The 22,526-nt window shown below is 56.0% G+C and overlaps 1 protein-coding gene across 1 annotated transcript in view; it reads left to right on the forward strand.

Annotated features, from left to right (window-relative positions):
• The window catches only part of FRMD5 (FERM domain containing 5), a 75,302-nt gene that overhangs the window by 44,974 nt on the left and 7,802 nt on the right, over positions 1 to 22,526 (forward strand). The window contains exons 2-10 of the mRNA XM_051796934.1: positions 13,090 to 13,194; positions 14,330 to 14,372; positions 14,910 to 14,988; positions 17,223 to 17,320; positions 17,778 to 17,901; positions 18,316 to 18,403; positions 20,569 to 20,657; positions 21,236 to 21,299; positions 21,939 to 22,030. Coding sequence (XP_051652894.1) covers positions 13,090 to 13,194; positions 14,330 to 14,372; positions 14,910 to 14,988; positions 17,223 to 17,320; positions 17,778 to 17,901; positions 18,316 to 18,403; positions 20,569 to 20,657; positions 21,236 to 21,299; positions 21,939 to 22,030 — 782 coding nt within the window. The remainder of the gene's footprint in view (positions 1 to 13,089; positions 13,195 to 14,329; positions 14,373 to 14,909; positions 14,989 to 17,222; positions 17,321 to 17,777; positions 17,902 to 18,315; positions 18,404 to 20,568; positions 20,658 to 21,235; positions 21,300 to 21,938; positions 22,031 to 22,526) is intronic.

Consider the following 22,526-nt stretch of genomic DNA (forward strand, 5'->3'; position numbering starts at 1 on the left):
CCAGGACTCCCTGGGCCCCTTGATGGAGTGAGTGGCACCAGCACGGGATGGGCCATCCCCAGGGCTGGACTGCAGCCGTGGCAGCCCTGGGTCTGTGATGCCACAGGCTGCAGGTGGCAGGAGCCTGAGTTGGCACCTCCAGCACCAAGTCAGTGCTTTTGGCTCCCCGTGGGCACTGGGCTGGTGTCAGGGGGTGGTTTGGGTGACCAGGGAGATGAGAGGTGATCCATGACCTGTCACTTTTGTGGCATTGCTCCCAGCAGGAGCTCCAGCCCCTGCCCACTGAGGCGGCACAGCACAGGGCTGGGCACAGGGAGGCACAGGCCAGGGTCCTGTGCCAAGCAGGGCAGGATTTTGGAGGGACAGGCACCATAAAACACCAGTTAAAGGTTCTGCCATCATTCCAGGTTCTCGTCTGAGCGTGCTTCTGTCTCAGCCCTGTGATGAATAAAACACAGGCTCTCTGAAGTCGACCCCCAGCTGCTCAACAAGCTTGTAGAGCGTTCAGTGAGGAGCTGGGCTGTGATCAGACCTGCTGCAGCCCTGCTCACACACTCCCTGCTGCAGCCCTGCTCACACACTCCTGGCCCAGGCTGGCAGCTGGCAATGCTCAGCTCCCAGGTGGGCAGAGGGAATGCTGTGCTGGAGCCCCTGCCTGCCCCTCTTGGCCAAGGCTTCAGGGGAAAAGGGGCCGGGGCTGGTGCCCTTTCCTTGCCATGGGATGGGCTGTGCTGCTGCATCCCTGCAGGAATGTGGCCTCAGAACCTTGGAGGGGGTGCTGGGGGCAGGGTCCCCTTCTAAAGGTCTCTCCACTTTCCATGTCCCAGTGCTGTCTGTCAGTGCCTGCAGGAGCTGCCAAGCTGCCTCGGTGGCAGCGATGGGGGCGTGGGCAGAAGGGTTGGGCAGGTTTGCTGCTGCCCGTCCCAATCCCCCTGAATTGAGTTCCATGGGCAAAGGTCCTGTCTGGGGGAAGGGGAGGGGGGAGCAGCACAGCTACTGCTGTGGGAGCCCAGCTGGGCAGCATCCCTGCTGCCCACAGCATCCCCACTCAGCAAGGGGTGGCCCAGAGCACCCTGGTGCTGGCACAGCCTTCCCCAGCCCCCCTTTTGGAAAGAGGGCTCGCAGCAGCATTTTCTCCAGTTTAAGCTTTTCCAGCCTGTGAGGCTGCTCTCCACAAGGCTGGACTCTCCTCTCTCTCTCTCACCTGTGCTCCCTGTGTGGTGCCCAGGGTGTTCTCTGAGGTTTGTCCCCCTGTGTTATTGCTAAAATAACATTGTTTTGGTGCAGATTTCCCCCTGCAGCGCTGGGGTCTGTCTCATCTGCTGCTGAAGGCACTGTCACATTTATTGGGAAGTTTCTGCTCCCTGCCCCTCTATTAGTGGGGATCATTTTACACCTTGAAAGGACTCTCTCTGCCTCCCCTGGAAATCACCCCCTGGGATGATGAACCCTCTTGCAGCCCGGTGCTGTCTGTGGCTATAAAATCCAAGTCCTCGTTGTTAATATTCAGGGAGCAATGCCACATCTCCCAGGACAAATATCTTCCCGTGGCTGGGTAAATCAGAGTTCATTATCATGTTAATCTGACTGATTGCAGTCTCCCAGAAGGATTCCACATATGGTCATTCTTGTAGCACAAATAAAAGCTGGTTTGCCTCAATCACGGGGCTCGAGCTCCTCTCTTGGTGCCTGATGGTCTTTATTCTCGATGTGCAATTCCAGGAGATGGAAATATTAATTGTTTAATTGTTTTTGAACCTGCTCTTAGTTTTGAACACCTGCCTTGTGTTTGGAGTCAGGATTTCCCCCTTACTTTTGTTGTTTTGTTTCAGCTCTGGTTTTAAATCTGTTGGAGCATGAGCTGAGCCCCACCTCCCCCCTATGCATTTGGGAGCCTGCAGGAATCCATGTCTTTTGTGGGAAATAATTCTGGGGAAGCTGTAATCCTTGGCACTGGTCCTGGTGGAGGCCTGGTGTGCAGGGGACCCCTCTCATGGGGTTTTAGCTCTGTGCTCAGGGCTCTCACAGCTCACACCGAATTATTGCAGCCGTTTTTGCAACACAAAAAACAAGGGTTTGGGGACACTTGACACTGGTGGAGTACAAGCAAATGACAGGGCTCAGCCCACTCTCCTGGGTGTGCTGGGTGCTCAGCACCCCCTCCAGCCCCACCCCGGGATGCAGCACTGGGGCAGTTGGTCCAGCACGGCCACAGGGACACCCCGGGGCTGGTTTGGGATTGTGTCTGTGGGAGCTGCTGTGTTCCCCCCCCTGCCGGGGCCAGAGAGGGCACAGGAGGAGCTGGACTGTGGCTTTGCTGGGCATCATTGCATCCCTCACCCCTGTGCTTCTTCCAGCGCCGCACTTCGCTTTCATGAAAAGTAAATTTTTTATGAACCATTTATAGTTTCCTTTCTTGCCTCCCCTGGGCCCCGTGCTGCAGTCGGCTGCTGGAGGGAAGGGAACGGCTCGGCAGGAGCGCTGCCAAGAGAGCCGGGGGTGCTGGTGCTCTGGGTGCCCGTGGCACACACGGATTTGGGTTTGGGTTTGGTTTATTTTGCTTCCTCGGCTGTGAGTGCAGCAGAGCTGAGCACAGAGAGCAGGGCTCGTTCCCGCGGGTTAGGGAAGAGGATGCTGCTTCCAAAGGGCAGTTCCTACAGGACCTCACAAACCCCTGTCCTGAGGGGTCTCCCTGACACCTCTGCAGCTACAGGGGTGGAAAGAGGAGGGTGCTGAGCCTGTCCTGCCTCTCACAGCTCACCAGGGCTGTCCTGTCTTCTGCAAACAGCTGAGGGTTCCACACGCTCTGACCCAGCTTTGCTGGAGCTGGGAGATGCTGGACCAGGCTGGCAGCTGGAACTCAGGTCCATGGAATGGTTGCCACCTTGCACAGGTACTGGAGGAGTCGACAGCCAGTGGGACCCCCAGGTACAAATCCAAAAGCTCAGGGACAGCAGCACTTGACACCAACCCTGTGGCACAGAGCCACTGAGGCTGGAAAACACATCTGAGATTGTCAGGTCCCACCCTTCCCCAGCACTCACCCATGTCCTCAAGTGCCACATCCACACGGCTTTAAAATCCCCCCAGGGATTGGGACTCCACCCCTGCCCTGGGCAGCTGTGCCAGGGCTGGACAATCCATCTGATGAAGAAATTTTTCCAATTTCCAACCTGGCACAGCTGGAGGCCGTTCCCTCTCCTCCTGTCCCTTGTTCCCTGGGAGCAGAGCCTGAACCCCCCCCGGCTCCCCCCTCCTGTCAGGGGGTTGCAGAGCCAGAAGGTCCCCCCTGAGCCTCCTTTTCTCCAGGCTGAGCCCCCCCCAGCTCCCTCCTGGTGCTCCAAACCCTTCCTAGCTCTGTTGCCAAAGCATTTCTGGTTCCTACGTGCTCCAGACAGTCTGACCTGCATTAGCAGTACCCTTCTTGTTTGCAGCAGGGAGGGCTGACTTCCTGACAAGGCAATATTCATCACTGGATGATCCCTATGAACATGTTTATTAACCTCTAAATAATATATACCAGAGCTGGTTGCACCGAGAGCCCTTTGCATGCTAATGGCAGGGGAGAGCCAATTTCAACAAGAGCCACATGGAGCCACTCCAGCCTGCATGAATGAAAAAAGGGACTTGAGTTATTGGAAAAACCAATTTGGTTTTATGGAGGGAGATTTTCAGTGCCTCTCAATTATAGACTTATAAATTCTAAATTTAATTCATAAAAGCTACATGGTAGCAGAATGTAAGGTGACATGTCATCAGTCACTGGGAGGGAAGGTATGGATTGCTGGAGAGCTGTCAGGGCTTGGGGATGCTCCGTGCATTCTCTGGAAGTGTCTGTGGCAGGATCCAGGTTGATGCAAGCCCGGAGCTCCTCAGCCCAGGTCGTGATTAGCAGATGGGTCATGATTAGGAGGTGGGGATGTCCTGCCTTGTGCTGGCTGATGTTGGGATGGATGGAGGAAATGATAGTTCATAGAATCCCAGGATGGTTTGGGTTGGAAGGGACCTTAAAGCTCATCTCATCCCACCCCGTGCCATGGGCAGGGACACCTTCCACCAGCCCAGGTTGCTCCAAGCCCCATCTGACCTGGCCTTGGACACTTCCAGGGATCCAGGGGCAGCCACAGCTTCTCTGGGCAACCTGTGCCAGTGATGAAGGGAATCACTAATTCCAAGGCATGCTGGGGCTCCAGGTACCCCTGTGGGTGTTCAGGGGAAACATGGACAAAACTATTTCTTGCCTTACATGAGTCAGAGTAGTAGGTTCTTCACTCCATTCCATTGCCAGAGGCGATGTGGGGTCCCCCTGGGAGGGTCAGCTCTGCTCCCCACCAGGCTGGTCCTGTCCCTGCAGCCCTGCCCAGCTGGCTGGAGGCACCACACCCGCCTGCCAACCTCGAGCGGGATGGTTTACAAACCTCAAATACATCTTTCCTTTAATTAATTTTTAAAAATCCCTGTATTTAATCCACGGTAAATATTTGCAGGGTGTTAAGCTGCCGCTCTGGCAGGAGGCTGTGCTGGCTGTGCCTGGCTGGGACTCACTGAGGAGGATTTTGCTGCAGACAGATGGCCCTGACGCCGGCGCTGCAGCATCGGGATGGAGCCTGGGCGGGAGACATTCCTGATGGAGCTGCTCTGTGGAAGATGCAGTGCCTGGTGGTCAGCCCTGTCCCTGCTGCTCGGGGTCTGGTGAGCGCTGGCACTGCCAACCCTCGGCTCCAGTGCCATCCCCAGCTCCGGTGCCACCATCCATGCCACTGGCACCGCTCAGGGAGCCAGAGCAGGCAGGGATGAGGGACCTGCACCCTGGGAGAGATGGGGTTCAGCAGAGGTGCCTTTTGCCCAGCCAGGGTCTCTCCCAGCCCCCCGGGATGGGCGCTGGGGAGCACAGGGAACAGCTGAGCAGGATCGGTCCCACCTGGCACTGCCACTGTGGTGACAAAGGAGCAGGGAGGGACAAACTGCCCCCTGGGGACGTGGGCTGGGGGAGGACAGCATGGCTCTGCTCTGCTCTGTTTCCAGCAAGGTTCTCACTCCTTGCTAGGAAGATGCCAGGGCTGTGGGACTGTGCCTGGAGAGCTGCAGCGCTGGGCTGGGTAAGCTCAAGGGAAAGCACAGAGTGAGCTTTCCAAAGGCCTTGGGAATGTGGAGCTGTCAGGAGAAGTCATCAAACAAGGAGACAAAACCTCCCCACATGCAGCAGGAGCAGCAGACAGGGTCACAGCCCCACCACCTTGCTTGCTGGGAGCCTGGCACGTGCTCCTGCCACAAGTCCCTGATTATTAATGGATTTAAAACTCTGCTCAACTGATGTCCCACTGTGGACTCTTTCCTAAATGGGACATCAGCAGCTGAAATTCTGTGATGGAGAGCCGTGGTGAACCTTCTGCACATGCCAGCATGTGGAAGGTTTGAAAAACCTGCGGGGGATTAAGACGAGAATCGATAATCTGGAGTTTAAGGCTCCGAGAGTCCCTTCATTAGGAACTTTCCTTCTCAAGAGCTTTATAAACTTCTGGATCAAACTGCCTGGATAAGTCTTGAAGACAGAAATTACCGTGTCAGCAAGGAGGAAGGATTAGAGATAACAGGGAATTAATACTGAAATGCATATGCTATAAATATAACTGGATTACATTGGAGTTATGTAAAACCCCTTTTCCTTACTCGGAGTCTCCTTGGGTGGGCAGGTACTGTGGGCTCTGGTGGGCTGTGGTGGAGCAGGTGGGCTCTCTCCTGGAGTCCTGGATTCACTGATGGCTCCCAGAGCATCTCCCCCTAGGATGTGGAGGAATGGTTTCAAACTGACAGGGTTAGGGGGGGTATTGGGAAGAAATTCTTCCCTGGGAGGGTGGGGAGGCCCTGGCACAGGTTACCCAGAGAAGCTGTGGCTGCCCCGGATCCCTGGAAGTGTCCAAGGCCAGGTTGGACGGGGCTTGGAGCAACCTGGGCTGGTGGGAGGTGTCTGTGCCCATGGCAGGGGTGGGACTGGATGGGCTCTAAGGTGCCTTCCATCCCAAACCAGTCTGGGACTCCTTTTTATTCAGTCTGTGATCTCAGGGCACCTTTCTCCTGCCCCACATCCCCGGGAGGTCTCGGCACCTGCCCAGGAGCCGTGGGCACTGCGGGAGCCCTGCCCTGGCAGGGACATGTCCTGTCCTTGGGGACACCTGCCCGACGCTGGGGGGGATCCCCCAGCCCTCCTGCCCCCCAGAGCCCCTCCCTGGGGGCCCTTAGGGAGAGAGGGCTCAGCACAGGTAACACTCCCTGTTAGAGGCTGGAGTGCTCTGCTCCAGGCATCCTCACACACTTCTGGGCTGCTTATTCCCTGCCTGGAAATTAATATTCTCAGGCCTCTTTTTGCCCATTTCCTCCCATTTCCACAGCTCAGCTGAGGCTCTGGCTCCCAGAGAGGGCTGAGAGCTGTCAGTCAGGAGGACCTGGCCCTGTCTGCAGAGCCAACATTAACTTTGTCTGAGGGATGATAAATCCTGGGCTCGTACAGCACAATGCCCAACTTGGAAAATGAAGCATTTAAAGCTCAATATTGCAGTCAAATTGCTGGTGAAGATCTCTTCATGTTGGCAATGGAGCTGGAGGGCCTTTGATCTCTCCCAGCTCAGATGTTGCTGCCAAAGAGACTTAAGCTTAAACTTCACTTTGTAAAATAGACTTTTTTGACAGTTTCCTTTAAAAAAATAATCTCCTCCTAAGCTCAGGAAGCAGGGACGAGTGGGCAGCCCACAAGGAGATTTCCAGCCCAAATAACACAGGAAGGAGCTGCTTTCAGCTGCTGCTGTTGCTTCTGTAAATCCTGGGCTTAATCCGCAGAGCGGCCGTGGGGGAACGTGGTGCTGGAGCCCAGAAGTGCAAACGCTGGGGGGGGCTGGGGGTCAGTCTGGGGGGCCAGGACCAGGGGGCTGTCAGGGTCTGGCTGGTGGTTCAGCACTGCAGTGGGGCTGGGGATCAGAGTCAGGCTGGAGGTCAGGCTGGGGGTCTGACAGGGTCAGGCTGGGGGTCCAGGACCGTGGGGCTGGGATGGGGCTGGGATGGGGCTGGGAGTCCAGCACAGCAGAGCTGGGGGGGGCTGGTGCTGCTCCATGTGAGCTGTGTTCTCCCAGTCCCTTGTGGCCATTTGGGCTCCCTCATCCCCCAATCCTGGAGTGCCACCAGGCACTGGGGTCCCAGCCTGCAGCACAGAGCTGTCCCTGGGCAGAGTGAGTTCACAGCCCCAGGACAGGCTGGGGACACTCCTGCCTGAAGTGAGCCCTTCACTCATTTTCAGATGAGCTGCTATTTTTAAACCTCTCTTTTTTTTTCTTTTACTTTTTTATCTGTGGATGACCCTAATTTTGGCTGAGGAGCTTAGAAAAGCAAAGAATGCAAGGTTACTTTAATCTTCTTAAAGTTTAAAACTCCCCTGGGGTTCTGTGTTTGCCAGTGCTGCAGGTGCCCATCTCCCTGCAGAGCCTGGGTTCTGTTTTGCAGCACATTGAGCAAGATTCTTGCACTCAATGGTGCTGAATTTCTGCATCCTGCACTGTGCATCTTATGGACTTCCACAGAGGCTGGTGAGAGCTTTGAGCTCCTCCACACTGGGAGGGACTGGGATGCTGGGCTGGCAGTGGCTGGGATGCAGGTTGAGGGCCAGGTGGGTCCCAAATGGAGTTTGCTGAGCTCTGTTGAGAGGCTGAGGATGCTGAGATGCTGCATCCTTGGCACGGGGAGACTCCCATCACCCACATCGCACAGGTGCATTTCCCACTGGAAAATCCCAGCAGGATCTCCCTGCCATCAGCACAGCACTGCCCTGTCTCCCTCATTAAAAATGATCACAAAACTCCCTGGAAGAGCTTGTTCCCAGGGCCACCGAGGAGCTCCACTGGCAGAGCACAGTAAATCTCAGGATGAAGCTGTTGCTGACAGGTTCCTGCTCCTCAGGGACCTCGGGAAGGTGCTGTGGGGCTGGATGGCTCCGAGGGGCTTCATCAAGGAGCAGCACAGGGAGTGATGGAGCCTGGGAGCAGCACTGCCCCCCTCCCTGGCAGTGTCCCCTGGGCAGGGTTTGTCCCTCAGCCAGGGTGGGCACTGGGGTGCTGTGGCTGCTGCCATGAGTGCAGGTGGCTGTCCCTCGAGGCTGTACTCCCCTCCCAGCCCTCCCACCCCAAATCAGTGTGGTCCCACAGTCTGTCCCCCAATCCCACACGCTGCCCTGAGCTCAGCCAGTCTGCAGAGATGAACTGGGGCACTGGGATGTGCTTGGGGCTCCAGAGATCCCACAGAAATGAAGAATGCCATGAGACCCAGTGCCAGTGACACCCTTGGGCAAAGGTAGGTGTGAGGGAGAATGTGGGCTCTGAGCTGAGGGGTCAGACCCCAGCAGTGCTGCCTGACAGTGCATCAGGGTGATGGGGCTGAGGGACAGAAAACACAGCTCTGCAGGTGCTCAGCTGGCTGTGCCACGATGCAGCTCCCACAGCCTGGGCTCAGCTCACACCAGAGCAGGGCAGTCAGGGGTGTTATGACCCAGGACAGCGGTGTGATGGTGATCCCAGCTGTCCTCTGCAGCCCCGGGCTGGAGCAGCAGCAGCAGCAGGGCCGTGCTGGCTGCCCAGCCCAGCCTCCCCTGGAACACTCCTATCCCAGTGCCCTGTGGCTGATAACAGGGACACAGCCCCTACAGCCCCCAGGGGTGTCTGGGCACGGGGCTCTGCTCGGCTGCACTTCCTCCAGGGTTTGTAAGTTCTGACTCATGGAATCACAGAATCCCAGACTGCTTTGGGCTGGAAGGGTCCTTACAGCCCACCTCATTCCACTCCCTGCCCTGGGCTGGGACACCTTCCACTAGTCCAGGTTGCTCCAAGCCCCATCCAACCTGGCCTTGGACACTTCCAGGGATCCAGGGGCAGCCACAGCTTCTCTGGGCAACCTGTGCCAGGGCCTCCCCACCCTCCCAGGGAAGGATTCCTTCCCAGTATCCCATCCAACCCTGCCCTCTGGCAGTGAGAATTGTCCAATCACAGTTCCTGATGAGGAGTCCTTCTCCAGCTTCCTTATAGGCTCCCTCAGACACTGGAAGTCCTTGGCAGGTGTTGGCATCCACAGCAAACCCTCGGTGTGGTGTGTGCCAGCCTGGCATCCCGGTGTGTGCCAGCGCCTGGCCGTGGTCTCCCCATCAGCCCGGGCACCCCGAAGGGCTGACCTCAAAAACCTTCAGACAGACAGGAGTCTCATTTTATAAGAACACATAAAGATCCAAACACAGAATATTTAAGCCGGTGTTATGCAATGAGAGCTCTTTTAAGTCGTGATTTGTAAAGGCAGTTCAGATAATTTCCTGAAAGACATTTTGCTAATGATTAATTTAGAATATCTTTAATTCAAGTTAGAGAGATCAAAGAGGGAACATTCCCCCTGTAATGCCATCGTGGTTTCACACTTTCACCACATTCCAGGCACTGGGGGATGTCTGGTTTGGCCTCCTTGCAATTCCTCCATGAAAATTGCAGAGGAAAGCATTCCATCCTGCTTTGGGGCAGGAAAAGGGAGAGGAGCCTGGGGCAAATCCCTGTGACATTTGCTCTGGGAGGTGCAGAGGGCTGGGATGCTGGGGGGGATGTGGAATCAGCCCTGCACTCCTGCAGCAGTGACTCTGGGCCTGAGAGCCCTTTGGGTCTATCTGGGAATGATTTAGGAGTATGTCTTTGTTTATGCATTTTCTGTTATTAGTTGTTTTAACCTCTGTGTCTGTGCCAGACGTTCCTTTAGCTCAGCCTGCAGACTGACCTTCTTTAGGGGAAGAGAATAAGCCCAACATTTATTACTATTTTCTGGATGTGAGGGAAGAGGTCCAGCCTCCCCAAAGCAGGTAACAGCTGAGCTGGGAAGGTGATCCCGTGCCTGAGAGGTGAGCAGGGCCCAGGCTTTGTCCCACTGTTCCCAAGCTGCTGCCACCGTTTGTCTCCTCTCAAGCTGCTTCAGTCCTCATTGAAAAACTGAATCCTATTTAATGAACAAAAAGTAACTTGCTCTGGCTCAGGAGAAGGGATTTGAATTCAGGTGTTGTTCCTCCTCCCTGTCTGTGCCCCTGTGCCCGGGCTGGGCAGTGCTGGGGACAGTGATGGATGGTGCACACAGAGCTTGGTCTGCCTATTAATAAAGCACGATCCAGGCCATGGTTTTCCGAGTTCAGCACCTAAATCCATATCCTGGCTGAGGGTGGAGCAGCCTTGTTTCCCGAGCAGCAGCTGGCAGTGCCAGTGCCCAGCACAGGCTGACCATCCCGGCCAGCAGCTCCAGCTTGGCCAGAGGCATTTGCTCCCTGTCCCCAGGCACAAGTGGCAGCAGGGCAGTGGGTGAGGGGCACAGGCTGAAGGGACCTGTGGTCCCTGGGAGGGAGTTCCTTTGTGTTTTGGGAGGATGGATGGGCACTGCAGCCCTGGATCGAGCCCAGGGCCATCCATAGCCATGTTCCCAGTGAAGTAGCAGCCCATAGGGACCCTTCCTTCCCAGCCTCCCAAAGGGATGTCTCTGCCAAGGGAGGGCTGCAGGGCAGGTGGCCCTGGGCTCCTGGGGGGCACTGGCTCTGCTGGAGCTGATCAGCTGCCTCCAATGCCAGTGTCTGCTCCTTGAGCCGTGCACAAGGGACAGGGGCATGGCTGCTGTGGGTGGCCCTGGGGTCCCTCCTGCTCCCCATGTGTCTTTTCTCCCAGCTGTGGGCTGGCAGCTCGTTCCTCTGTGGGGTGGTCTCTGCTGGCCCCCGGCTGAGGATGCTGCAGCACCAGGAATGCACAGCTGGGGATGTCACCCAGCACCCTCATCCCAGCCCGGCCAGGGGCTGCACCTGAGGCAGCTGAAATACGGGTTTCCTGCGTATGGAAATGGGAATCTTTCATTTTTTCCAAAGCCACGGTGCACGTGGACATCCCGGCAGGGGTAAGTGGTGGGCCCCGCTGCCTGCCCGGGAGGGAGGGGGATGCAGGGGGGCAGAGCTGGCAGAGGCGATGCCCGAGGTGAGCTCTGCGCTGCCGGAGCGCTGTTCCCGGCTGGCAGGACCCGCTGCCTGCGGGGAGCTCTGTTTGTTGACGGTCCCGGCTCTCCCAAGGCTTGGCAGGAATGCTGCCTGCACAGCTCCTGCCCGTCTGCCAGCCGTGCTGCGGCTGCAGAGCGCCTCAGCTGCCAGCGCTCCCGGCAGCGCTCCCGACGCCCTCCCCTCTGCCCGAACAGCTGCAGCCAGTCTGCGAGAGTGGATAAAAACTCGCTAATAGGTGGGGAAAGAGCGCGCTCAGCCGAGCTCGGTGCGTGCACTGCAGAGCCCGGCCGGCCCTGCCGCAGGCTCTGCGGGGCTGCTCCGCTGGGCTTTAGTAGCGGCTCCAAAATCCCAGTGCTCACTCCAATAAAGTCATGGAGGGGCTGGAGTGTGTCCAGAGAAAGGAACGGAGCTGGGGAAGGGTCTGGAGAACCAGGAGCAGCTGGGGGGGCTCAGCCTGGAGAAAAGGAGGCTCAGGGGGGACCTTCTGGCTCTGCAACCCCCTGATGGGAGGGGGGAGCCGGGGGGGGGGTCGGGCTCTGCTCCCAGGGAACAAGGACAGGAGGAGAGGGAACGGCCTCCAGCTGTGCCAGGAAGCTTTAGGTTGGATATTGGGGAAATTCCTTCCTGGAAAGGCCTGTCCAGCCCTGGCACAGGGTGCCCAGGTGGATTCCCCATCCCTGGGCAGATTTAAAAGCCGTGTGGATGTGGCACATGGGGACACGGGTTAGTGGTGGCCTTGGCAGCGCTGGGGGACAGTTGAACTCGATGGTCTTGGAGGATTTTTCCACACTCCGTGATTCTGTGATTTACTTTGGTGTGGACAGGTGCCGGGTCGGGAGAGCACCAGGGCACCTCTGACTCCTCTGTGCTCCACTCCCGGTGCCGCTGCCCGAGGCCGGGGCTGCAGAGCCGGGCAGGCAGGACGGGCTGTCCCCGGGCAGCCCCTGCTTCGGCGGCAGCACTGCCGGGGTCACCGCCGCATCCCCTCGGTGCTGCCAGGCCCGGCCCCGAGGGCGCGGTGTCAGCAGCGGCTCAAACCTGTACAAACACATTTCACGTGCGGCACCCCAGGAATGGGTTAATGCCGTCCCGTGGGGTTCCCCCATCGCTGCCCGTGTCTGCCGAGCGGCTGTTTGATCAGATAACGCGCTCATTTAATCAGATAACGCGTGTGTTCCCTGTATTTGTCAGGAAACAATGTATTCGCTGTATTTGTGGGAAGCAGGGAGGCAGCGTGGGTGTCGGGAGCAGCCTTTGATGCGCGGAGTGAGCAGGAGCCGCTGGCTGCGAGGAGCGGCAGCTCCGGCGGGGCCCGCCCGGGGCTCTCGGGGGTCTGTCCGCCTTAGGGCAGCCGGTACGGATGAGGTGGGAATTCTGGGTGGGAGGCACTGAAACGTTAAAGGTTAATGACTCCAACGATCGACCATTAGCCAAAGCACCCGGGGCTTGGCGGGGCCGCGTTTGCGCCCCCCAGCCAAGGGGAGGAGGAGAGTTTTTGGGTGTGTGCTGGCAAAACCTCTGAACTGCAAAACAACAGCCCAGGGCACGGAGGTGAGCACCCATCGCCCGAGGGTGACCGGGACAAACCCCCCTTTGTTTAGCGGCAAGCTGCAATTTGAGCCAGATAAAGGAAGAGGCCGATAAGAAGCAGATCCTGCGAGGTGGGATAATGTTTTTTGTCATGCCAGTGTGCTGGAAGGACCGCGGTGTCCAGGGCCAGCACCGCTGTGGAGCAGCTCCCAGTGTGTGCTTCAGTCTGCAGCGCTGGAAATGAAATGTTAAAAAATTCTGAGATGTAGCAGATTTTGTATCTACGGTACTGTTAAATTCCCCGTTAATGCTCGGTCTGGTGCTGCTGTGGGGTCCTGCTCGTGGCTGCTGCCCCTCGGGTGGGATGGGAGATGGTTTCTGAGTTGAAAATATCGCACAGGGATGTGTGTGGGGTTTGCACTGTCCTTGGTGTCACTTCACAATTTTCGGACCCCGCTCCCCCAGCTCTCTACCCCCCCCCATCCCTTCCCCCTGCTCGGTCACTGAGTCTCTTTATCCTGCAGAGAGATGCCAAGGGCCAGTACCTGTTCGACCTTCTCTGCCACCACCTGAACCTGCTGGAGAAGGATTACTTCGGCATCCGGTTCGTGGACCCCGACAAGCAAAGGGTGAGAGAGAGCCCCTCCTGCCCGGACCGGGGGAGGGGTGTCAGGCTTGTCCTCGCCGCTGAAAACCGGCGGGAAGCAAAGGTCAGAGATGAAATCAGGTTTAGGTGGTGATGAGGGGCTCTTCCCCCGCAGCTCTGCCCTGCCCTGCCCTGCTGCTGGGACAGGGGTCTGTGGGTGCCCCGACAGGGTCATTCCTTTGCCCATGAGACAGGCCCTCTGAGCACCCTGGGGACACCCCCTGCCCTGCGGGGGAAGGGTCTGGGATGCACCCAGGCTCTGGCAGCAGCCCCAGTGTCCCGGCTCCCTGAGTCCCCGGCAATGTGTGAGCCGGAGGGACTCACCCAGCCCTCGGATCCTCATGTGAGGGCTGGAGGCATCGTGAGCTGCAGAGTGAGAGATGTGATGGTGTTGCAAAGTGAGGAGGGAGATCCCCTGGTAGCGGGTCTGCAGGACCATTTCTAGCACTGATTCACGTGTTAACACCGAGATTAGGCCATTTGACAGCTCTGTGCCGGGGATCCAAACGCTTGAGTGTTGCCTCGGGCGATGGAGAGTGAGAAGAGACGTGGGAGTGCAGGAGCAGAGAGCTCGGCAGGATCTGGTCTGACCCGGCTCCTGGCACGGATCCGTGTCCTGCTGAGCCCCGGGAAGCTGCAGCAGGTCTGGCAGAGGGGCACACAGACCCACGGGCCCAGTGAGCTGCATTCCCACCCCAGGGCTGTGTGAGTGAGTCCTGTCACTTCCTGGGAGTTAGAATGTGTGCAGAGTGAGCTGTTCCACCCCTCACTGTGAATGAGAACCAGTTCGAACACACTCCAGACACAGCTATTGATAACAGCCTTGTGTTGTGCTTCCCACTGATCAATATAACAACTAATTCCTGCTCCCAAGGCACCTTCTGCCACGGCTGTAACAGGGAGCAGCCAATGATGGGCCAGGAGCTGGGCACAGAAGCTTCTCCCTCACTGTGAGACAGGGCCAGTCTGAACCCTCACTTCCTCCTTTTCCTTTCCAGGGACACTCACTGACATTCAGGTGGCTTTTCTCACCTGGAGCAGTACCCTCCTCTTCCTTATCCTTCCCACCTTGTGAAGTCACAGCCATCAGGCTTTAATCACCTTCTTTTTCCTTTCAGCATTGGCTGGAGTTTACCAAGTCAGTGGTGAAGCAGATGCGGGGTGAGTGTTGTAGGTGTCCCAGACAGACAGTGTGTGCTCCTTCCATCTTAGATATATTCCATTTTCTCCAGCCTGTCCCTTGTGGGGTCAATTTGCAGCCCATCTCCCAGAAAAAGGCTCCCCCAAAAGTTGTTCTGGTGGGTTGAGAGCAGGATCACTCACCACCAGCCCCACTGCAGCCACAGCTGGTCATGACCCCCCAGCACAGGGCACCAGCGTCTGTGGAGACCAGGACAGCAGGGGTGGGGATGGAGAAATGAGATTTGGGAGTGGGGAGAGGTTTGGGTGGCCAGCAGATAGTGCTGCTGGTGCTTCCCCACAGCTTTATCAGGGACATCTACACTTCATGGCCACTGCAGTGAGGAATGTCTCCTTGCCTGTCTGCCCCCTCCTTACCACGGGCAGCGGGTGTGTTTGGGGGGAGCGGGGCAGGCGGGTGAGACCCCCAGCATATCTGACCATGTGCTCAAGCAGGGTGGTTCTGGATGAAGGGGAAAGCCTTGCCCTTGGTGACACAGTGTCTCTGTTCTCCTGCAGCCCAGCCTCCCTTCACCATGTGCTTCCGTGTCAAGTTTTACCCCACGGACCCGGCGGCGCTGAAGGAGGAGATCACCAGGTACGGGCAGGGCAGGACCAGCTGGGCCAGGCAGCGCAGGCTGGGCCGGGGCAGGAGCACAGGGCTGAGCTTTGTTTTGTAGTCAGGGGAGAGCAACAGCTGTTGAGATTTCCAAACCAACCTGGACACTTCAGGATTGTCCCAGCTGTGGGAGAAAAGCTTGGAAACCTCCATCTGTGCTGAGTCAGCACACGGAGCTGCCATACCTGGTGGGAAGCAGAGGTGAGGGTGGTAAGGTCCTGGCACAGGCTGTGACTGCCCCATCCCTGGAATTGTTCCAGGCCAGGTTGGATGGGGCTTAGAACAACCTGGTCTAGTGGAAGGTGTCCCTGCCTGTGGCAGGGGGGTGGAATGTAAGGTCCCTTCCAGCCCGAACCATTCCAGGGTTCTGTGATTAAACCCCCTGGCTTGGTCTTTGACTGCAGTCGGTTCCAAACCCACATTCCAGGGCGGAGCACTCCAAACATGGCACTGTCCCTGGAATGCCCATTGCTGCTGCTCACACTCCTGCCACTGTCCTCGGCTCAGGGTGTCCTTATTGTGCTCAGTCTGTGGGGAAGGGTTGGAGTGCCTGCAGTTCCCCTGCCAGTCCCTGGGAGCAGTCCCTGGGAGCAATGAGCCGCGTCCCTGTGACGTCAGGAGCTCGGCGATAACTGCGCTGAGAGCCTGACAGCGCTTCTCCCAGTTCTATCTTTAGGGGCTCTTCAGGCCGCTCTTCCTGCCAGGAGGAAGGACATGAGGAGAACTCATGGAGCAATCTCAGCAGCTCTGGAAAACAAGCCATGGCTGTGGATCTCTGGAGCACATCAGCCCCAGTCCCTGACTGATGGGGTGGGGAGGGTCGGCTCTGCCTGGGGCAACTGGGCTGGAGCCTCTGCTGGAGGGCTCTGAGCTGGCACCTTCTGTAAAGGGAGACCTGAGAGCCCCCTGGAGCACCTAAAAGGGCTCCAAGAGAGCTGGAGAGCGACTTGGGACAAGGGCCTGGAGGGACAGGACAAGGGGGAATGGCTTCACACTGATAAGAGTAAAGGGTTAGATAAGAGGAAATCCTTCCCTGTGAGGTGGGGAGGCCCTGGCACAGATTGCCCAGAAAAGCTGTGGCTGCCCCATCCCTGGACGTGTTGGACCGGGCTTGGAGCAAGCTGGGATAGGGGAAGGTGTCCCTGCCCATGGCAGAGGGTGGAACATGGTGAAGAATGTCCTCCCAAAACCTCATCTAACTGTGCCCTCTGTCACCTCCACGGGTCCAGGTTGAGTCCCATGCAGGTGAGTTGTCCCTCCTTGCTGCCATTTGAGGTGTGCCTGCAGCTGCAGCTGGAGCCTGGGCTTAAAATTCACTTTCCCCTGGACAGAGTCCACTTCGGTATCTTGATTTCTCTTTAATATATTTTATTTGTGCAAATTAGTGTTTTATCTCATCGTAAACATGGATTTGAGCAATGAGGCATGACCGAGAGACTGCAGAGTGTGTCTGGTTATTTAAATGCATTTCTGAGTGCTCCGTTTTGCTCCTTCCCTCTGTGACTCACATTTTATCATCTAAAGGTTTTCCCAAACACCACAGGACTCAGCCCAAACTGTTACTTAGGTTTAAATTCATTTAAATATGTAATTTTCCAATGTAGTTTATCTTTTCACTGGGCATGGAGATAGGGATGGGTGAGCACAGGAGGCAATTCCCCCTGGGTGATACTGTGCCAATCTCTGGCAAGGACAGAGGAGGGATGGGAGTGTGTGCTGAGACCTGAAAGGACACAGAAAGTTTGGGAAGGAGAAAAATCATGTTATGGGGAAGCTGAGCAGACAGGGGAGGATGCAGGACTGGGAAGTGCAGCAGTTGCTGGTGGGCTGTGGACCATGAGATCCCCTTCAGAGCATCATCCTTGGGCACCTCGGATGGGCTGGGGGGATTGTAGTTGTGTTCTGGTGCCGTGAAGAAACTCAGAGGGTGTCCAGGCTGATGGAGATCTCCACCAGCCCTTGGGCTGGGTGCTGGCCCCAGAGTAGGCATCATGTCCCTGTGGGCTGGAACAGGGCTGGGATGTGTGGATTTGAGCCCCAGTCCTGGCCAGAATCAGCCCTGGTTCAATCCCAGCGAGTGTCAGGTCTGGTAAACGAACTGCTGGGAGAGAGATGTCAGAGCAAGTGTCTGGTGGCAGATACTCCACATCTAAATTGCCTGTTTGGGTAATTTAAACTTTGCTTAATGAATGGACTCTCCCTCCTGTCCCCAGGTACTTAGTCTTCCTGCAGATCAAAAGGGATCTGTACCACGGGCGGCTGCTGTGCAAGACGTCGGACGCGGCGCTGCTGGCTGCCTACATCCTGCAGGGTAATGGCTGGGTGTTCCTGCTCTGCACTGCTCCCATTATTGCTCTAACAGCAGGTCACTGCACCTGGAATACTGATATTACCCCCACTGCTGGGCTGGGCTGGGCTGGGCTGGGGGAGGACAAGGATGGGGGCTGGGTCTCCCCTGCATTCCGGCCATGGTGTTCCCCAGGAGCATCCTGTTGGCTCATCCAGCCTCTGCCCTTCTGCCTGTTTGCCTGCCTGCTCCTGCACCTCGAGGAATTAATAAATTTGTGACCATCTGCTGCTGAGTGATTCCCACATAAGCAATGGAATTAAGTGGATGCAGTTAATGCCTGACAAACGGTCCCTCCCAGTGGGAAGCACAGTGGGGTTGGAGCGGCATTCCCAGGGGACACTGAGCCCTGACTGGTGCTGCTGGGATGGGGAGTGTGCTTTGGTTGTTGCTCTTCCCAACTGGATCTGTCTCCCACCAGCTGAGATTGGGGACTACGACCCGGGGAAGCACCCAGAAGGCTACAGCTCCAAGTTCCAGTTCTTCCCCAAACACTCAGAGAAGCTGGAGAGGAAGATTGCAGAGATCCACAAGTCAGAGCTGAGGTACCAGAGCTGTGGGTTTGCTGGTGCTCGGAGCACTGTTATCCCTGTTTGGGATTTTCAGTCCTTAAAGTGTGTAAGCTGTGTCCTTATATGCAGAGGTTGCTGCCCTCTGCCCCCAAACTCCCCTTTCCTCCCTGTGGAGGAGATGTCTCTGCTGCAAGTAGGGAATTCATCTCTAAATTTGGCAGATGCTCCTTTTTGGCCCTTCCCAGTGTTGCCAGTTCAGTGTGGCTCCTGTGGAAGGAACTGGCAGGACAGGATGGGCTGGGCTCCAGTGCTGTGCTCCTGTTGATCCCATAACAAATCTAACAGGAATGAACCATAGCTGATACCTCATTGTTAACAGAATCCCAGTAGCTGCCTTTCCTCTCTTCCGTGGAATATTCTTTTTTCCCCTGTTTTTTTCTCCTTCAGTGGGCAGACACCAGCTACTTCAGAGCTGAATTTTCTCAGGAAAGCGCAGACTCTGGAGACCTACGGGGTTGACCCACACCCATGCAAGGTAAAACTGTTCCAAAGTAGTTCCTAAAGCTATTGCTCCGGTTGGATTCCCCAAAACCCTCCCGGGGGTGTCCAGAGAAGCTGTAGGAAAGCATTTTCACATGCAGACAGCTGTAAGAGAGGGGTCAATCATCTGCTGCTGAAGGAGGTCATTGGGAGGCAGTAACAGGGTCAGTGGCTGAGGAACAACCAGGCATTAACCTGCCAGGGACAGTCCATCCTCTGCTCTGCCCAGCCCATAGTCCAGTTTGCTTTTAGAAATGCTCTTTATTGACCGTAGATGTCTGTGGCTCTCTCTGCTCCCTGATAATCCCATCACATGCAGATGGATGTGGGATGCAAAGCAGACAGAGAATTCTCCCCTCAGGCTGCCTGTGCTGGGGTCCCTCAGGGCTTTTCCCTGAATTGTGCCACATTAACACACAATTGCAGTAAACTGGGGGAGTTCCCTGTTTATGGGCTGTTTGTGAGTGCCCCGGGGGTTGCTTCGCTGTGAATTCCCTCTGAACCAGTGCTCTTGCCAGGAACCACCCATTTCTGACCTTTGCTGTAGTTGCCTTTCTTTTACCCCAAGAACATTTTTAAATATATTTGAGTTACACTGATTCATGTTCTTACAACAGCTAAGGACAAATATACACACTTTTAGGTCTATTAGCAGAATTCAACCTAATTCATCAAGAGCTGCTGTTAATGAGCTTAAAGGATCCAAAGTGAAATGGAGCTGATTCTGTTCCCTCTTCTCCAATGGATTGTGACAGAGTTGGGATGAGGGACTGTTTCCTCCCACCAGGCATTCTTGGTTCAGTGCCCCTTGACTTGGTCCTGTTTGTCTGAAGTTTTCATGGTCTTACAGTAGTTTTTCCCCAAAAATGCAAACATAGAAAAAGATATTCCCTTCTTAAGCAGGGCTCACTGGAGCTGCTGATGCCGCCCTTGGTAACTGTTCTAGACATCAGTCCCTGCATGAATGTGTGTGTGTGACTAACAGGGATTCCCTCTTTTCTCTGTATCAGATGATGGACAGAACTTCTGGCCTAAGCAAAGAGAATCACGGAATTGTTTGGTTTGGAAAAACCCTTTGAAACTATTGAGCCCAACCACTCCCCCAGCACTGCCAGCCCTCCACTAACCCACATCCCAGGGGCCACATCCACAGGGTTTTTGAACCTGTGCAGGGTCCCATGCCCCCTTTAGCCCCCCCAGCCCCTACCAAGCCTCTGCACCCCCAGGAGGGTACATCACTGCTGAGACCCTGTTTCCTTTCCTGGAGGCTTTCCCAGACTTGGGAAAGAGCCAGAGCACTTTGGGCAGCCCAGGGCTTGAACTGTGGCAGGTTTCTGAATTTGGGGTTCACACCTGGGGATCAGCTCTCTCTGCCTTTCAGCCTTGACAGGCTGAGGATGGACTTTTGTTCTGAGCATCCCTCAAGAGCCCTCTGGATGCCTGCTGGCCAAAACCAAAACCAGGGTGAATCCAGCGACTACTTATCAGCCACAGCTATTTCACAACATTTTCACAACTGAGTGTCTCTGGTTTTCCCTGCACCCAGTGCAGTCACTGATCACTTCCCTGGAGCTGCCGTTGGGATGGGGTTGAAGTGCTGCCTGAACCAGACAGAACTGGTGGCTTTGAACTGGCCTGATGCTGCCCAGGGCACTGACTGGGCAGGGCTCTGAGGGAGAGAAGTGCAGCCAGGGGTTATCATGTCCCAGGTTAATTACTACATGTATTAGTAATATAACACAGTGTTTAGGACCTGGGCTTCGATGATCCTTGTGAGTCCCTTCCAACTCAGGATATTCTATGATTCTATGATAATACAATATATAACTATATTGAACTATGTACATCACAGTACTTATTATATATATTAAATAAATACTGTGTATCTATATAATAACTATATATAGTGACAAATAACAGTATAGTTACAATATATATATTAAATAGATATATTAATTGCAACAATGACAACATGCTGTTATGACAATAGCATATACTCTATGTGTCAGTGTGATCTATAAGTGCTAACATGTAACTGCAGCACGGTGCTGGCAGAGCTGGCACACAGGCTGCTGCAGTGCCCCAGCTCCTGGCCGGGGGTGGCTGGTGCTGTGCTTTGCTGGCCAGCAGCACTGAGCAGCAGCCACGGTTGCCTTGCAGGACGTGTCGGGGAACGCGGCGTTTCTGGCCTTCACGCCCTTCGGGTTCGTCGTTCTGCAGGGAAACAAGAGGGTTCACTTCATCAAGTGGTGAGTTCCCACCCCAGACTCCAGTCACTCCGTGGGTGTCCTGTGTCACCCCGGGGGGCTCTGAGGGATGTTTGGGTACGTGGGTGACCCCCAACGGCACCAGGGTTGGGGGGCCGTGCCCAGACAGGGCAGTGCTCAGTGCACCCAGAGCTTTGCTGCCCCTCACTTATTATTTTCTACGTCTGTCTCCATTAAACTTCACTGTCCCCATGTTGGCCAGGTCCCAAATGCCCCCAGCCCCTCTGAGCCTGGCTGTGATGTTCCCAGGTCACTGTAGCATCTCCAGATTTGGCCAGTGTGTCCCTGGCACTGCCACCAGCCACTGCCCATGGGATGAGCTCCCCAGGACTCACTGCTGACCCCCAGCTTCACTCTGGGGTGTCCCATATTCCAGCTCCTGGTTTCTGAGCCAGGGCTGGTCTCACCACCCCATCGCATCTCCCAGGATGGAAAGCAGGGTCTGGAAGCTGCCCTGCTGCCATCCCAAACACCAGAGTGGTGCCAGGGGCTGGGCTGGGTGGGCTCCAGGCTGTGGTGGGCTCTGCACAGCTCCCACCTGCCTGTCCTTGTCCTTCCAGGAATGAGGTGACCAAGATGAAATTCGAAGGGAAGACTTTCTACTTGTATGTGAGTCAGAAGGAGGTGAGTGTTCCCCCTTCCTGTGGGAATTCCTGGGCACAGTGTGGTCATGTCTTCAGGGGGTTCTTCAGGAACTTGGCAGCAGCATCACCCTGGCCTGGCAGAGCAAGGGAACAGGGATGGTGACAGCAACTGCAGCTCCATGACAGTGCTGGGGTCACTTCCCTGCTCCCACTGGTGCCCTGCTCTGGGCATTAGATCCCTCAGCTCCCCTGGGCTGTGCTGTGGCAGAGGTTCTGCCCACCAGTTCCTGGCCATGCCTTCCTGCTGGTGCTGCCTTTGGGCTTGTGGTGGTTATTCATTGCTGTGTCCCACAAAGTCACCTGGAACACCTCTGGGTGGAGTTGGCTCCCCCAGGAGCCATCAGCAGGAGTTTTTTATGAAAGTTGTATTTCTGGCTGTTCCCAAAGGCTGGGAGCAGAGGGGTGGGTGGTAGAAAACTGGCACATATCTGCTCATCCCTCATGCCTGGCTCCACACCGGGCTGTTTGCCAGTGCTCCAACCCCCCTGTGTCCCAAATGGCTCCAAGGCAAGATCTGTCCATGCCAGTGCCACTCTCCAGCCCTGTCTGCTCCAGTCTCTGTCTGTCCAATGGGCACCACTCCCTGTTCCGTGCTCAACTCCCTGTCTTTCTCCTTTAGGAGAAGAAAATTGTCCTCACCTATTTTGCCCCGACACCAGAAGCCTGCAAACACCTCTGGAAGTGTGGGATTGAGAACCAGGCTTTCTACAAGTAAGTGCTGGTTTGTGTCCTGCGGCCTCTGTGGGTCAGTGCCCACCTCTGGGCTCCATCCAGGAACTGGGATCGGTCACTGCCCATGGGGCACTTTGTCCCAGTGGCCCTGGCAGAGCCACAGTACTGAGGAGGTGCCAGTGGAGCTGCTTGGATTCACCATCCTGCTTATGCCATACTTAACCCAGCCCACTTTGTGCTTGGTAATGAGTTTTATTTTAATCAGCAAGCTGCGAGACAGAGCGTGCAATGCATTCCCACTGGGAATTCTGCAATCAGCAGCTGCAATCAGCAGGTTTCGCTCCTCATTACATGAACATGAAATGAAATTGCAATATTGCTTTACAAATCTCCCTGTGATTAGTCGTGTCAGTGAATTACCACTGGGTTGTGCACCCAGCAGAGTGGACCGTGGGCTCAGCTGAGGTGCTGCTGGGCACTCCTGGGGTGAGGGATCAGGTCCCATGGGATGGGAGGGAGATGGGATGGTCCCTCA

This window comes from Manacus candei, unplaced genomic scaffold (assembly GCF_025592945.1).
Source record: "Manacus candei isolate 608988 ecotype Guabito, Panama unplaced genomic scaffold, ASM2559294v1 h1tg000046l, whole genome shotgun sequence".
NCBI classification, from domain to species: Eukaryota; Metazoa; Chordata; class Aves; order Passeriformes; family Pipridae; genus Manacus; species Manacus candei.